Source organism: Phlebotomus papatasi, chromosome 3 (assembly GCF_024763615.1).
Source record: "Phlebotomus papatasi isolate M1 chromosome 3, Ppap_2.1, whole genome shotgun sequence".
Lineage (NCBI taxonomy): Eukaryota > Metazoa > Arthropoda > Insecta > Diptera > Psychodidae > Phlebotomus > Phlebotomus papatasi.
The window spans coordinates 47,544,254-47,561,410 of NC_077224.1; the positions used below are offsets into that span (position 1 = coordinate 47,544,254).

General features: G+C 34.2%; 1 protein-coding gene across 4 annotated transcripts in view; it reads left to right on the forward strand.

Moving 5' to 3' along the window:
- Positions 1 to 17,157, forward strand: part of LOC129808029 (probable phospholipid-transporting ATPase IIA) — a 20,106-nt gene continuing 2,949 nt past the window's right edge. The window contains exons 1-5 of one of the 4 annotated variants that reach the window (XM_055857686.1): positions 1 to 436; positions 1,210 to 1,324; positions 4,835 to 5,380; positions 9,502 to 10,234; positions 15,577 to 17,103. In XM_055857686.1, the coding sequence (XP_055713661.1) occupies positions 279 to 436; positions 1,210 to 1,324; positions 4,835 to 5,380; positions 9,502 to 10,234; positions 15,577 to 17,103 (3,079 nt within the window). In that variant the 5' untranslated portion in view covers positions 1 to 278. Of the gene's footprint in view, positions 437 to 842; positions 1,105 to 1,209; positions 1,325 to 4,834; positions 5,381 to 9,501; positions 10,235 to 15,576; positions 17,104 to 17,157 lie in introns of those variants that run through there. The other 3 variants (XM_055857687.1, XM_055857689.1, XM_055857690.1) reach the window with 3 other exon arrangements.

The window sequence follows — 17,157 nt, forward strand, 5'->3', positions numbered from 1 at the left end:
CCGCCGTTGGATATTTTTAACCGCAGTCGCCGCGGTCTATCTGTCAAATCCAGAAGTGCAAAAAATAAATATAAAAAATGCGAACTTTGCTTTCTCGTGAATTGTCTGTAGGCGCTTGATTTATGTTTTCCAATGATTGATAGTGAGTTCCATAAATCAATCCAGTGACAACACTTCCGGGAATCGAGTGATTTTTGTGACGAAAAATCCCCTAAATAGGAGTGGCTCTAGTTTCCTCTGGGAAATGTAATTTTTAGGCTCGAAGAGAAACAAGGAGGATGGATATGCCTCTGAAAGATTTCGAAATGAGTGATTCAGAGACAGAACTCTTGCTCGATGGCCAAAATGATGTGAATTACTCAGTGAATGGGGGAATGTCCAGGAACAGGCGTAGAAATCGATCCTTTTGGTCCTGCTGCAAATGGCTCTGTTGTGGGTGAGTTTATTTTGAATCTATGCCTTTTCCAGGAGCTTCAGTTTGTTCAGCGTATTCTGCATTTTTTAATTATCCTGAGATTATTTTTATTACTTGGTAAATTAGTGAAAACTGGGCTAAATGATGGTAAATTTTGTTGTTTATCATTACTGGGGACGGGAGTGAAATGTCAAATTTTTGTTACTCATTTGCTCCGATTTGTTTCCATGGGCAGTTTTTAAAATTTAATTAGGAATGTTTTTTTCTGTTAGGAATTAAAAAAAAAATACCAGAAATATTTCGGATCATTAAATTTTTTTCAAATCCCAGCTGATCAGAATATAATAAATTTTGCGGCGCATACCTCGCAAAACATTCGATTTTCGAAACTCCATCACCCTAATTTCGAATTACAAGGCTGTCATCTGTCAAATGATAAGTAAGAACTCCAGTTTGGTGTAATCCAGTTTGCAATGTTTTTGCTCTGACTTTTTCACACCGCTGTGATTTTTCCCTTTAGTTTTTCTCTGTTGCTTGCAAAGTGGTGTAAAAAAAAACGTGAAAATTGCCGAGTTAATAAGCTTAAACACAATAATGGATGAAACACCGCAGGGCACTCCACCCACGCCAGTTACGAAGGAGACAGCCCCCCTAATTACAAAACAAAGGCGACGGACATTTTTCTCTGGGTGCGATAACAAAACTTTTAACTCTCCCACAATTTGTCAAAATTTTCACGCCGAATCATCCTGAAATCTCTGTATTAATTGCTCCTCAATGGGATTTTGTTGCAGATGCTGGTGGTGGTTGTGGCGAAAATGGTTCTCCGCCAAGGAATTCCGTTCCCGGACAGTTCACATTGGGAAGCACTGCGACGAAAAGTTTCCCCCCAACGAGATCCGGAATCAGGTAAGGGGGTCAAATAATCCATTTAGGATTGCGTTTAGCCTTTGTACAGTAATTAGAAAAACAATTTCCTTGTTTAACTCATCTCGTAAAAAATAGGACGGATTTTGACGTTAAAAAACACCAAAATTTTGTATTTTATTCGTAGGGGAAGTTGGGGTAGTCATTCTTGAATAACTTTCGAAAACAAACTTTTGGGAGTTTTGGGATAATAATTCAATATTTGGTTATTCTGCGATGGGATGTCCAATACCCAAAGAAAACTAGCAGGATTTAGTGCCTGGATCTGGACAGCTTCAACTAGGGTAAGATGGGGTAATTTGGAATCATGTTTATTTTGGAATTTTGAGATCTGCTCGCTGTTTCAGATGGTCAAAAAGAAAAAGAAACCCACGAAGAAGTACAAGGTTTTACATTCGAGAGCTCTTCTTCGTTGTTTCTTCTTTTTGCCATCTAAAACTTTAAGGAAATCTCAAAGTTTCAAATTAGACATGATTTCAAATTAGCCTACTTTACCCTAAAGATGATTATCTTTTGAAAAATTACGAAATTTTGAACTTTTAACACTTAAAAATCCGAGTCAAAAAAAAACGTAAAATACCAAACTGGCATAAAATGCCAGCGCTGATATTATCAACAAAAAAGCATTTTTTCAATAGTTTTTCGTTCCGTAAGAATTCTACAGCAGTTCTAGCACTTGTACATTAATTTGCCATTAAATATTTTCTCATTTTCTTGTTATTTTTATATAAATTTTCTGAAAATTGACAAAAATGTCAGGGTGAATTTTTACAGATTTTTGTAGCAAAAGGCCCAATTTCTTTTGCTTGTCCTTTTTCCTAGCATATTGGCAAGGATTTTAGAACTCATATCAATATATTTTCCTGTAAAATTTTCAAATTCTATATATTAGTTTGCGCTTTTTTTTTTAAAGAAAATTATATATGAAATTCCAACAGGATTTCGAAAAAGAAAAACAAGGCATAAAGTGAATTTTCACCTTATTTTTCTCTACAGTACCTCTTTACAACAATTCTAGGTTCTATATTACTTAATTTTTATTAATTATTTTAACATTTTCACGTTTTGGGTGACATCTTTTTCAGTGCATCAACGTAACAAGGAAAAAAATTGTTTATCAAACAAGAAACACTCAAGACTGGTCCCTTTAGAATCTTTTTTTTTTTTTTTTAATTTTTTAAACCTAACCTGTGTTATCCATCAATAGTTGTGTCGTGTCTTTAAGTTCCAATATCGAAACGTCGTCAAAATAGTATATTACCAAAAGAATCAGACGCTAATATGTCCCTACAATGATCATATTTTTTTTATTAAATTAATAATAATAATAATAAAATACTCACCATTGAATTCTTCAATATTAAAAACGTTAAAATCTAACAGAATATCTCTATTTTTATCGTAGTGGTAGCCAAAAATCTATAACCCTTTTACGAATTTGAGATATTGACTTTCGCGATTTTGGCTTTTGGGATATTCGCCCATTCGAGTTTTCCACTTTCCGGATTCTGACTGGGACCACTAAGTTCGAAATCTAGAGAAGAGGCATCATTTTCTATTTTCCCGGCTAATACATTAAGTCCTTAATAAATACTTCATAAGTCCTTAACTCAATTGCTTAATTTTAAAGAGTTGTAGACCAACTAACTGCTTAAAAAATATATGAAAATGAGACAAACGACAGCGCTTTGTGGTGAATAGTGAAACTAATGTAGCATGAAGCAGTCTTAACGCTAAGTACATAATTAAGGCCTTTGCAAAAGTCCTTAACTACTTAGTTTGTATTATAAACATGAAAAGTTGTTTCACTGAGTATTTAATTAAGGACTTTCGACTAATCACTTTTAAAGTTGTTACCCTAATGCATATTAAAAACACATTTTTTGTTATTTCCACATTTTTTATTTCTCAAGAAATCCCCTTCATGTTAATTATCTTCTTATAAACTCTAATGAAGTTTGTAAGAATGTTATTCTAAACTTCGTTTGAAGTAGCTTTAACTGGTGATGGATGAGCTCTTAAAATCCCTCTTCAGAAATTCGTATCGTGTCTGGAACACGAAAATCTTTGAGATAATGGGCTTCAAAAGAATATTGCTAATCTGGTAAATTAGACTGGAAGAATCTGCTGGTCGTAGATCGCCCAATTGCGCCTTTCGTGCAATTTGAATGTTTCTTCTATGCTCCCGAAGTTTTTTGGGCACAGGCAGTGCATTTTGATTACGTTATATCACAGTGATAATGTCTTTTCTAGACTTTCAGATTTTTGCACTGGACGAAACTCGAACTCACAACTGTAAGGGTCGAGTTGAGTCAAAGATCTCTTCCGCCCAAGTGTCAATGGCCTTGCCGGTTTTGCCTATTGCGCTACTGAGATCCTCGGAATTTAATAATCCATCTTAGGTAGCTTACGTTCCCGGATAATAAGCTAAAGCGGAGTTTTGTTTTGAAAGAATCTTAGGCATTTTTCTGCAACTCACTTTTCCGGGATAGCACATTGACGGCACGATAAAAAAGATTTCACAGAATTTAAGACATTTGTGAACAAATTTTTCACAAAATATCAAGCTGCTGGAATTAAATGGAGGGCATGGACAACGCTTTTTATTATAGCATTGCGCTAGTAACAGCTTAATTTGTGTTAGCCAGACAGTTTTCTGTTAAAAATCTGTTATCGTAATATAGGTTTTTGTATGTTTAATTGACGTGCTTATACGTAATTTAAACCCGCGGTATAACATTATTTTACTAAAAATTATTTAGTTTTTTATTTTTTAATTTATTTTTTAGTTTATAAGACTGAACATTTTAGTTAATAAAATAACAAGAATAATAATGCTGGATATTGTAGGAAGAAAACTTTATTTGCGTAAACTGTCCCACTCTCCCCTAAATATGTAAGATTCGCCTTATTTTAAAGAAAGTAAAACATAGTATTTTTAGCTTGATTACTGATTTCTCTTAGAATTTTTTCTTTAATTTTGGAAAAACCTTTTATCCGTATGAAAAAAAAATCGAAAACCCCAAGTCACTATCTCTAACTGTTTGGCTTTTATCTTTGGAAGCAAACAAAGTGAATTATATATGATGTTCTTTCAACGGAGGTCTAACAATTATATCCGGAGGAATAATGTACTGAACTTAAACTCGTCAGACGTTAAATTGATCCTCATTATACCGCATTCAGAATGGAGGTTTAGCCCAGTTCCTGAAGGTCTAAAAATCTAAATAACAAATAATTTTGTTGATTTTTCAACAATTATAATAATTTTGTTTTTTCAGATTAAATATTAATGGCAAAAGATTCATTAGATTTTGAAAAATCAATAAAATTGCTTGTTATTTAGATTTTTGAGACCTTCGGGAACTGGGCTAAACCTCCAGTTTGAAGCCGGCATAAGCCTCAGGTCTGAAGCCTGGTAATACAAACAAATATTCCTCGTTATTTTTTAGGGATAAATTTTAGGAAAGAATTTCTTTATTTTTTTTGTAGAAATACAACTTTATCACATTTCTACCGTTGGTGCTATTTGAGCAATTTCGCTTCTTCCTCAATCTCTATTTTCTCATCATGGCCCTGAGTCAGTTCATTCCGGACATAAGAATTGGCTATCTGTACACATATTGGGGACCATTGGGTTTTGTTCTGGCCGTGACCATCTGTCGCGAAGCCATTGATGACCTGAGACGTCATCAGCGAGATCGGGAAGTTAATTCCCAAAAGTACAGACGCTTAGTGGGAGCAGATCGAATTCCGGAGATGGTTCCATCGTCCAAGCTCAAAGTGGGCGATATTATAATTGTGGAGAAGGATGAACGAGTGCCAGCGGACTTGGTCCTGTTGCGCACGAGTGATCGTAGTGGGGCTGTTTTTGTCCGGACCGATCAACTGGACGGAGAGACGGATTGGAAATTGAGATTGGCAGTTCCGGCAACGCAGAAATTGGCAAGTGATTCGGAACTCTTCAATCAAGGAGCCAGTATCTACATTGAAAAGCCTCAGAGGGATATTCATTCTTTCATTGGGACTTTCTCAAAGGTAAGTCAATTATCTACAATTTTCTTTCTGTAGATCAAAAAATAGCATCATCGTTACTCCGGGGATTTTCTTTTATCAGTGAAGGAAAGGGAAAATATCTTTTTGTGAAACTATATACCTCCTGACCTGTGAAGGGAGACTCATAAGAATTTTTAAGTGCACTTAAGAGATGAGTGCAGAAGCACTTAGCGCAATTTAAAGGGATGGGACTTTAAACAATTGGCTCAAAAAGTTCTCTTTCCGAGCAGTATTTGTTGAATTTGATGCAGTCTTCCAAGCGTTATGCAATAAAGTCGGAAATAGCGGTGGGAAAGTATACATGGAATGGCGTGCATGAAATTATTAATGGAGAAGTGGAAGCGTATAAAAACAAACACCCACAAATGGAGAATTTATAAGAATGTTGACCGCAATTTCAATCGATTTGCCATGTGGAAAGGGAGAAGATTTACTGAAGAAAGAAAAAAAAACAGTTCATTTTCGGAGTTTATTCAGGAAAATTTACGATAGGAAAGGATTCCATTCCACTTGGTTTTTATGAAAATTCAAAATGTTACATTGTACATGTTGCTTTTGATTCACAAATTCTATAGCTTTCATTTTAATTTTTTTATCGAAAGGTGTGACTCATGTGACTGACGTGGAAAATATTTATTTAATAAAAAAAATCATTAACAGACTTTTCTGTACATTTAAAGTTCAGCTAATCGCCGCTAGGGGCGTTAATATTGTAAATGGAATACATCACAATTAAATTAAATTGGCAGAAAGGAGCAGTAAAAAAGTAAATTTGATGAGCAAAGGCATCTGTATATTAGAAGCGATTAAAAAAAAAAGATTTTTAAAGAAAATTTCCCTTATCATATTGTAGGCAGAAACGTCACAAATTAAAAAGACAATTTTTGATGAAAATTGCTTCTAATGTGTGGACTAGACACCATTTAAATTTAGGACAGAATCACATTGACAGTAAAATTGACAGACATTGACAGTCTCGCCGTATTTCGTTAATTTACGTATTTTCATTGCAATTCTTAAGCAAATTTTCCATTACCGTATTACCTTATCTCATACTCGGTGGCACTAGGTGAAAATAATATAAGAAAATTGAAGAAATAAAACGAAAATTCGATAAAGGATGAGCAAAAAAATTGTAAGAGAAATTAATCGTATAGTTTTTTAGCTTTTTGTCTTTGTCAAATAAAAATTCAATTTGAAACGAAAATGAATTTTCAATTGCAATTTCAATTTGTCATGCCTCTGGTATAATTTCATAAATCCAAATTAGCGTTCGTTTCTTTCTCAAAAGATTTGAATAAATCTATCCTACTTCATTAGTCTCTAAATTAGATTGAACTAAATTTAATACGTTATGGCGTTCAAAAGAAGAAGAAGAATCTAAAATAGCAGGATAGAATTATACAAAGCCTTTAAAAAAGAAAGAGAAATGAATTTCAATTACATGGAATTTTTGTGATCTAAAACGTGTGCCAAAGCCGTCAGAAATAGACAATTGAATTTGATTTTAGTTTGAAAGAGTAAGAGGTAAAATTTCAATTGATTGAATTTCATTAAATCGAAAAGATATGCCAGAACCATTCTTTTAAACTGAAATCAAATCTCTTTTGGTCAAATAAAAATTCAATTTGATTTTGAAAATGAAACTGGACTTTCAATTTAAATTTAACTGAAAGGGATAAATATTTGATATCAATTTGAAAGAATAAGAGGTAAAACTTCAATCCATTGAATTCTTCTTGATTAAAAACAATGCGTGGCGTAAAAAATCGGTCAGTACAAAATAAATTTTGGTCAGAAAATATAAAATTTGCCAGTAATGTCTCCCTCACATCTTTCTTTATTTCAAAGATTCAAAAAAAATCATAAAATCAAAATTCACGTCTCTTTCCTACACGTTTTGTATATGTCTAGCTCATTCTTTCACACTCCAAATTCGATTGAACTAAATTGAATTTATGGTGATGATTTAAAGAAGAAGAAGAAGAATGCAAAAGAATGAGATAGACAGATGCAAATCGTATGAGAAAAAAGAATTCGAATTTCGACTTCAAGAAATTTTCCTGATCTACTAAAAGATGTGCCGGAGCTATGTTTCCGGCACATCTTTCAGATCGGAAAAATTTCATGAAGTCATAATTCATGTCTCTTTCTCAAATATTTTGCACATCTTTATCCTATTTTATAGCATCCAAATTGGACTGAACTAAGCTGAATTTCTTGTGATGTTTAAAAGAAGAAGACAGTGATGTGAATTTAGCTTTTAATTTCTTCGGGACACCGTTTAGATCAGGAAAATTTTCTGAAGTCGAAATTAGAATCTTTTTCCATACAAGTTTTCAATATGACTATCGCTTTCTTTCGCACTCTTCTTTTTCTTCTTTTAAACATGGAAAAACAAATTCAATTTAGCTCAATCAAATTTGGAGTGTGAAAGAATGAGATATGCAAAACGCGTAAGAAAGAACGGGATGCGAATTTTGATTTCATAAAATTTTCTCGATCTAAAAGGTGTGCCGGAGCTATAAGAAAAATTTCTTGATCTGAAAAATGTACCGAAGCCAAAATGAATTTGATTGGCTCTGGCACACCTTTTATATTAGGAAAATTTCATGAAATTAAAATGCACATGTTTTTCTCTTAAAGGTTTCGCATATAGTCATTTTATTTTTTTCTCGCTCAAAATTAAATAGAACTAAATTATATTTGGTGTGATCTTCAAAGCAAGAAGAAGAATGCGAAAGAGCAGGATAGATTTATGTAAAATTTCTGAGAGAAGGAAAGAATGTGAATTTTACTGATCTAAATTTTATTTTTTGTAAACTAAATTTCATTTATTTTGATTCTTATTTGTACAGTAACAATTAAATTGAATTGAATAAAGTATTTTGGTCACTAAACTAGCAATTTGATGAATAGAATATAGAATTAGTTAATAATGGCTCTGGCACACCTTTTAGATCAGGAAAATTTCATGAAATCTAAATTCATATTCCTTTTTTCACACGTTTTGCATGTATATTTCATTCTTTCGCTCTCAAAATTCGATTGAGTTAAATTAAATTTGTTGTGCTGACTAAAAGAAGAAGAAAAATGCGAAAGAATGAGATAGTCATATGCAAAGCGTGTAAGACAGAAAGTAATTCGAATTTCGACTTCATGAAGTTTTCCTGATCTAAAAGGTGTGCCGGAGCCATAAATAATTCAAAATGGTCTGGTAAAAACAAATTTTGGCCAGTTAAAACTTTCATTTGTAATGGCGCTGGCACACCTTTTCAATTCAGTGAAATTCAGTCGATTAAAATTATACCTCTTACTCTTTCAAACTGAAATCAGATGTAGCCGTCCCTTTCTTTCAAATGAAATTTAAAATTGCAATTGAAAATGAAATTGAAATTTTAATTTCCATTTGATAGAAAGAGACTGCTATATCTGATGTCAATTTGAAAGGATAAGAGAGGTAAAAATTCAATCGATTGAATTCCATTCAATTGAAAAGATGTGCCAGCGCCATAAGAAACAACTAAAAGATTATCAGAAATCCCTTTAAACCGCGTGTCAGGTAATCAAGATAATTCCTACACTGAGAGAAATCTGAAAAAGTTAAAATAACATTCCGGGAATGTTAATTTTCCCCTGCAGTATTGATCCGAAATCGGTGTAAATATTACCCTTTTTAGGTGTATTAGGGGTTAAAGTTACCCTTTTTCATGTTATTTTACCCTTAAAAAGTGTTAAAGTTATGAGGAAAAAAGTTAATTGCACCCCCGTTTTTTTCTCAGTGTAATTTTGTCTGCAATATTTCACTATTTTTATTAATTTAAAATTTGTGACGTTCGGTTAATAAGAAGAATTTCACTTTAATATCTTCCAAATTGCTTTTGTGGTTTTATGTAAATTTGTTGATTAAGTCACTCTGTGATGATGACAAATGATTTCCATTCCCTACAAAATATTCTTATCTATAAAGAACAAGAGAATTCTCTCTAACACCTCGCCGATGAGGGAAATCCCTGACTGAGTCTCTCTATCAAGAATTTTGTAACCACAAGGAATCCCCCAAAGAGTCGTTTTGTAAAGTCTTCCGACATTGTTTTGTCCAGCAGGAAGGTTCTGAAGAGGAGAGTTTGGATGTGGAGAATACTCTGTGGGCCAATACGGTGGTGGCAGCTGGAACGGCTACGGGAATTGTGGTGTACACGGGCTGTGAGACACGCAGCGTAATGAATAATTCTCAGCCACGATCGAAGATTGGTTTGTTGGATTTGGAGATAAATGGGTTGACAAAGGTGCTTTTCTGTGCCGTTATGGGATTGGCATTGGCCATGATGTGTCTCAAGGGTTTCAATGGACCCTGGTATCGCTACATGTTTCGTTTTGTCTTGCTCTTCTCCTACATTATTCCCATCAGTTTGAGGGTGAATTTGGACATGGGTAAAGCCTTCTATTCATGGCAAATTCAGAATGATCCAGAAATAAGTGGTACTGTTGTCCGTTCAACGACAATTCCCGAAGAATTGGGTAGAATCTCATACTTGCTGACGGACAAAACAGGAACACTTACACAGAATGAGATGGTATTCAAGAAGATACATCTGGGTACTGTGGCTTATGGGAATGATTCATTTGATGAAGTAGCTTCAACCATTCAGAGTATTAATTCACAGCAGAATCAGCAGGAAGTGCCGACCAATCGCACCACTGCCATTTTTGCCAACACCAGGATGCGACGTCCGGAAGGATGGAGGGCGTGGGAGGCCGTAAAGGCCTTGGCGCTCTGTCATAACGTCACACCCGTGTACGATGGCGATAGCAAACATGGAAACAGTGAAAAAGGTGAGAGAGAAAACAATCAATATTTCACACACAATTTCACCTCCTTGTTTTTGTAAATAATTTTATTGCTGTTTCAGCTGAGATTTCTAACAATTCACAGCTGTTAGAATATTGTTTTTTTTAATGCTTTTGAAATTATAGTTTTCTATCTCATACAGTGTTTAATATTTTAGGACTTTACCAAATTAATGATTGATATTAATTACTTTGACGTTGGACTTCCATTCGATACTTCATTTTCATTTCTAGATTTTCGTCGCTAAGTTTTTGATACCGTTGCTTTTTTTCTATTACTCCCCCGACCCCTTTCCCTTACTCTTTCTCCTCCAGTTTTGTTTTTTTTTTTTGGTTTATTTCGAAAACGATTTTTACGATTTCTTTCATTTTAGAATATGTTTTAGAGGTAGTCAAGGCGAATTTTTCGTCCTTGGACACCTAAGTTCGAAAACCATTTCGATATCGAATTTTCGAAAGTCAAAAATTTACTACGTAGGGCCTATTTTTCAATCGATTTACTTAAATTTAAATTGTTTTGAAAGATTTTGAAATTTTAACCTGACTGCAAGCTAAATTGAACTTGCATGCATTCCGAGTTAGCACACGTTAAGAATCTCACGTACAATAAGTTGATCTAGGCTTATCACTATAGCTTTACATTTCTTGTTTGTCCGTATGCTTGCAACTCATGTCAGAACATTCTAAATGATTATTTCTTTATTAATTTTTGATTTTGAAAAGTTTTTGTGATGTATGAATCAATTTAATCGCTAGTAGACAAATGAGTACAAAACGATCATGCAAAAAACCTATTTACGGAGAGCACTATCCCGTGAATTCGAGCATTCTGCAAAGTTGGGACACTGCAACTTTTTTTTCAATTTTTTGTTTATTTATTTTGAATTCCAGGTACTTAATTATGAGACATTTTCATATATGATGCATGAATCTTTGCTATACATTCTTATACTTATTTCACTGTGATAAATATTCCAATGACGTATGCATTTTGCCAAACGAAAACCATCTCGAGTGAAGTATATTATTAAAATGAAAACATTTAAGCATATACTTCAGTCGAGATGAAATTTTAACTTCTTTCACACTAGAAAATTTCATATTAAAGTTAAAGTGAAAAGTTGCTCATTAAAACTTCTAGAACCACTCGAAAACGCTGATTTAGTCAGGACAGTGAATGAGTGTTTTTGTTTTTGAAGCATTTCAGTCGTTTGAGCGAAAATTTGTGATTTTAGTGAAGAAGAGGAAGTTTTCCTCCTGTACGCTACTTATATGTCGTACAAAAGGACCCGCTAAGCAAGAAAAAGAAGGATGTGGCTCTTAAACATAAAATATAAAAGTTACCATACAATGGATCCCTGGGCATATAAATATTATATTAAAGAAAATGAGAGAGATGATAAAGCAGCTAAGGAAGCAACGAAGGATAGGATATGTATCGAATGTAGCTTAAATAGGAAAGAGGTGGACAGAACAAGAAAAGATTTCATGTGGAAAAAATGGACAAATTTGTGGAAAAAAATTGTGAAACTTAAGGAAAATTCAACCATAAAATCAGACAGGGAATATTAGAAAAAAAACTATGGTTCAAAAATATAAATTTATGAAGTGATCAAATAAAAATAATCCAAATGATTAGAAGTGAACATTGCTGTGACAAGAAGTTTCTAAAACTAATAAAAAAAGAAGACAGAGAATTATGCGATAAGTGCGAAACCATGGAAGATATAAATCACATAGTGATCCAATGCAGAAAATTTAATGGGATAAGAGAAAACTATAAGTGCATTAACAATGGAAAAGTGAGCAAAAAAATATTCTTAAAATAGCAAACGAAGAAACATATAAAGAGATCTACAAATATATCAAAGAAATAAAAGTGAGCATATAATAATTCAAAAACTGTGATCGTAGGGTGAAAGGAACGTCTATTGACACTTTAAGAACTCGTGTCAGCACCTATTGACACCCTACTCTGTACCATTTGGGATACGAAATTTGCACATTTCTGTTTATAATAAAAGATATATTCCAGAAAAAACGTTATTTTACTAATATTTTACTACATAAATTAATTCATTTTCAACATTTTGACAAAAGTGTCAATAGGGGTTCCCTGTCGAACAGACGTTCCTCCGACCCTATAACAATAATAAGTGATATAAAAAAGAGTGATAAATAAATAAGTGATAAATAAATTAAATAAAATAGTGAAATCGAGTGAACCCAGCGAGCACAGTTAGCAGAAAAAATAGCATTTTCAGCATTTTTTTGCTGAATCGGTCTGCTGACCAGTCAGCAGCTCTCGAACAAAAAGTGCTAAGCAAATACATGAAAATGGCACTGTTTAACGCTCGCAGTGGATGATGGCAGAACTAAACACTGTCGGTAGATGGCGCTGGAAACCATTTAGCAAATTTTCTCTTTCATTTCTTTTCCATTTCTCTCAAAATGAACTTTGAATTTCCTCTGAAATTATTTATCAACTTGGGGGATATTATAATCACGATTTTTATTACCTATATTGTTATAGGATTTATGCTGCGGTATTCTGTCTATAGAGAATGGTCAAATAGGAGTATTAAACATACTCCTGACCAAAAATTCTGCATTTTTCAGTGAATTGCGTCATTATTTTCTTGAGAAAAAAAATTTATTCTGAGGAAATATTCAATCGGGGGTTGTAAAATTATTCATTATTTTTTATGAAAAATATATTTCTTCTTTTGAAAAAAGCATATTTTCCTCAATTTTTGCAATTAAATATTGGCATTTTTCCTGACACAGCCATCGATGTATTATGCTCATATTCGATCACAACTATTGTAATTGATCGCGAAACTCGATTTTTCTACATATTTAACTTATTTATGGTAAATAATGTTGCAAAAGCAATAAAAAATCGTTTTAAAAGATGTGGCTCCCCTAGTAAGTTCAATGATGATTTTAAAAATACTACAAAAAATTCTATTAGAAAAATTTTTATTAGACCAATAATGCTGTAGGGGAAAGTCGTCTGCCTTCAAACGAAAAATGGAGTTCCAAATTTAAGATTTTTTTCTGAAGAATCCACAAAATGGATTTTATTTTTTACTACACCAAAAAATTCTCTTGTTCATTCGGCGTATATGATTACCTCATTTAACACTTGCAAGTCCTCAGTTTTTCCTTTTGAGGAAATTAAAAAAGTGATGTCGATTTGTATGAAGGCAGCTGGCATAGTCTGCCTTCAAACGCGATGCAGCTGCCTTTAAATGTTTTTTTTTTCACTGAGAATATTGAATCAATAAAACTAAATGGTCCATAAATGATTAGATTGAAGCCTAACGCACTCACTAAAATCATCACTGCAGTCAAAAGACATTAAACAATAACTTTTCTTCACATTTTTCTGAAGCACTGTTTTGCACATGAAAATTTCGAAGAAAAAGCCATTGAAGTTGAAAATTGTCAACTTGAAACATCCCGGCCGGAGCAAGATAACAGGTTATAAGTATTTGTATGACGTTCGTCAGAGAAAAGTAGGAGTTCGATTTCACATGTTTTGATGTATGGAAAGATAGGATTTAAAGGCACACCACATTAGCATTTAAAGGCTGCTGCAGGGTGATATTTGCAAATTTTTGCCACCCACAAAAATTGTGTCATCTGAACCAAAATGTATTAACAGAAATATTAAGCCTGATTAACCTTCTATGTGTCACAATGGAAGATTTATTTGTAAAATGATTTTTACTATGAAAAACCACATGATTTGTGGAACATCAAAATTACAGTTTAGAGCTCATTTTCATTTTTTTTGATCTAGCATCTAGAAAATAGGAGCTATGCTCTCCATTTTTTGATGATTTGTGAGGATGATGGATAGCTACCTAATAGTTAATAGAATATAATTTATGCTTTTGAGAACAACGAAAAAATCGCAACATTTAAAGGCTGCTGCATTTAAAGGCAGACGACTTTCCCCTATTGGTCTAATAAAACATTTTTGGATTATAGATTTTCTGAAGCGCATTTTTGCGCAAAAAATACTTTTATTATCGCGCTATAATAGCAAATTAACAAATTATTGTTTTTCTTAATACTGCACATATTCCTTTTTAAATCAAAAATTTATTTGATTTGATGATTTTTTTTTTTAATTAAAATGACACGTGTTAATATTTTTTAAAAGAGAGATTTTAAATACCTTTAAAGTCAGGAAAATATGCCAATTAGTTGGAAATCATTTTGCGTCGACTGTATCATTAAATGAAAATGATATGGGCTCTAAATTTCATATGCTCTTAGTCTTTTAGTATTTAAATGAGTTTCCAAAGTTTTTTTTTCAATATTTCTCGATTTTAGAATTCATGAAATGTTAAAATGTCTTGAAAATTCCCAAGAATTTCTTTGGGTGTTAATTTTGTGAAAAAAGCGGACAAGAATTCTTGGCAATGCAATTTTAATTTAGGTGTATTATAGTATATATATTCTTTTTGTAAATGGATTCATATATTTTTTTTTGATAAAATTAAACAATACAAAAATTAAATTGGTCGGAAAAGGTTGAAGAATACATATTATTCAAAATATATTATAAATATTATTTTTTCAATTTTTTTGCGAATTTTAAATTTTTATTGCTTTATTTTTTAATGTTAAATGTGGTTATTGTAAGAATCATGAAATTGTAATAATGGAAAGGGTTTACATTTAGCTTCTACTCAATCCCGGCAACTTCAGCAAAGGTAAAAACCAAGTTCATTAAAGTCTCTCACTCGATTGGGGAAAAAGAATAACTTTGACTAATTGCTGCTGCGATCGCTAGTGTCACTTCAAAGTTAGCAGAACTCTGCTAAAAATATATATTTTTTCAGCTGATTTGAAAAAGGATTAGCATTTGGTGCTCGCTGGGAAAAGTGGCTATATGGACCCGAGTGAGTCCGACAACCTTACACAAAATAGAAGAAGAAGAAAAAGAAGATGAAAATTTAATGAGCAAATTTTGCTCATAAATTTGCTCACTTCTCATTAATTTGCTCATTAATTATAAATCGTATTTATCCCATTTTAATCTATTTACACCAATTTTTGTGACTCGAGTTCACTTTTTTATAACTAAATGAATCGATTTCTAAAAGCTCTTGATGAAAATTGCACATTAGAACACATATCAGCGACAATTAATGTGAATCACATTAAAATTTTAATGTGAAATTCTCTAGTGTGATACCACGGTTAGAATTTTATGTTTTCCGACAATGGACTTTTATCCAATAAAAAATAGATCTATGTAAATTTTACTCCATTGCATGCTCAGTGGCTTTATCTTAATTTTTTAATAGATTCTCCAAATCGTTCGATTGATATCGAAGGACCAGCTAAACGAGAAGTTGTCTATCAGGCATCCAGTCCGGATGAAATAGCTCTGGTGAAGTGGACAGAACAAGTGGGGCTGGCCCTTGTGGCACGTGATTTGCAATCCATAACTCTGCAGCTGAGAAGTTCACAGTTTGGCAAGAGTGAATCAATGCGAAAGTTTGCAGCAGATGGTGGAAGTATTGATACAACAGTGACAAATTTGTCTGCAGATGGATCCAGAGTGGATCTCAATTCACCATCGAGCAGCAGTACAACATCACTAAATTCCTTTTTGGGTGGGAATCTCATGCGTTTTCAGATCCTGCAGGTGTTCCCATTTACGAGCGAGAGCAAACGAATGGGAATTATTGTGAAGGATTTGTCAAATGGTGAGATTACATTTTACTTGAAGGGAGCCGATGTGGTGATGTCGTCAATTGTTCAGTACAATGATTGGTTGAGTGAAGAGAGTGGGAATATGGCTAGAGAGGGATTGAGGACACTGGTAGTGGCCAAGAAGGTCTTCACGGAGGAGCAGTACAATGACTTTGAGACGCGCTACAATGCAGCTAGATTGAGTGTTACGGATAGATTCACAAAGGTGGCAGCAGTTATTGAGTCCCTTGAGCGCGAGATGGAGCTGCTGTGCCTCACAGGGGTGGAAGATCGTCTTCAGGATCGTGTACGTCCGACACTGGAGTTGCTGAGGAATGCTGGCATCAGGATTTGGATGTTGACGGGTGATAAACTGGAGACTGCCACTTGTATTGCCAAGAGTAGCCATCTGGTGGGCAGAAATCAAGGCTTGCACGTGCTCAAGAGTGTCTTGACACGAACTGATGCTCATCTCGAGCTCAATCAGTTCCGACGGAAGCAAGACTGTGCCCTGGTGGTGTCAGGAGAGAGTCTCGAGGTTTGTTTGCAGTACTATCAGAGTGAATTTATGGAATTGGCCACGGCGTCTCCGGCTGTCGTTTGCTGTCGCTGCAGTCCAACGCAGAAAGCTCAGGTGGTATCGCTGATTCAGCGGTACACTGGCAGGAGGACGTGCGCTGTTGGTGACGGTGGGAATGACGTCAGTATGATTCAGCAGGCAGATGCTGGGGTGGGAATTGAGGGACGCGAGGGTAGACAGGCGTCCCTAGCTGGAGATTTCAGTATTCCGCAATTTGCGCACATTGCCCGGCTTTTGTTGGTGCACGGAAGGAGAGCGTACAAGAGATCAGCCGCTCTGTCGCAGTTTGTCATCCACCGTGGTCTCATCATATCCACAATGCAGGCAGTCTTCTCGGCTGTCTTCTACCTCTCGTCCGTGCCACTGTATCAGGGCTTCCTGATGGTTGGCTATGCCACATTGTACACCATGTTCCCGGTGTTTTCGCTGGTACTCGATCAGGACATCAGTGCACACATTGCCGTGACATATCCAGAGTTGTACAAGGAACTCTCCAAAGGACGAAGTCTCAGCTACAAAACATTCTTCATGTGGGTCCTCATAAGCATTTACCAAGGTAAGAGTCACTCCTTTTGGATTTTTTTATTTTTCAGGATTTTGGTTTCGGAGA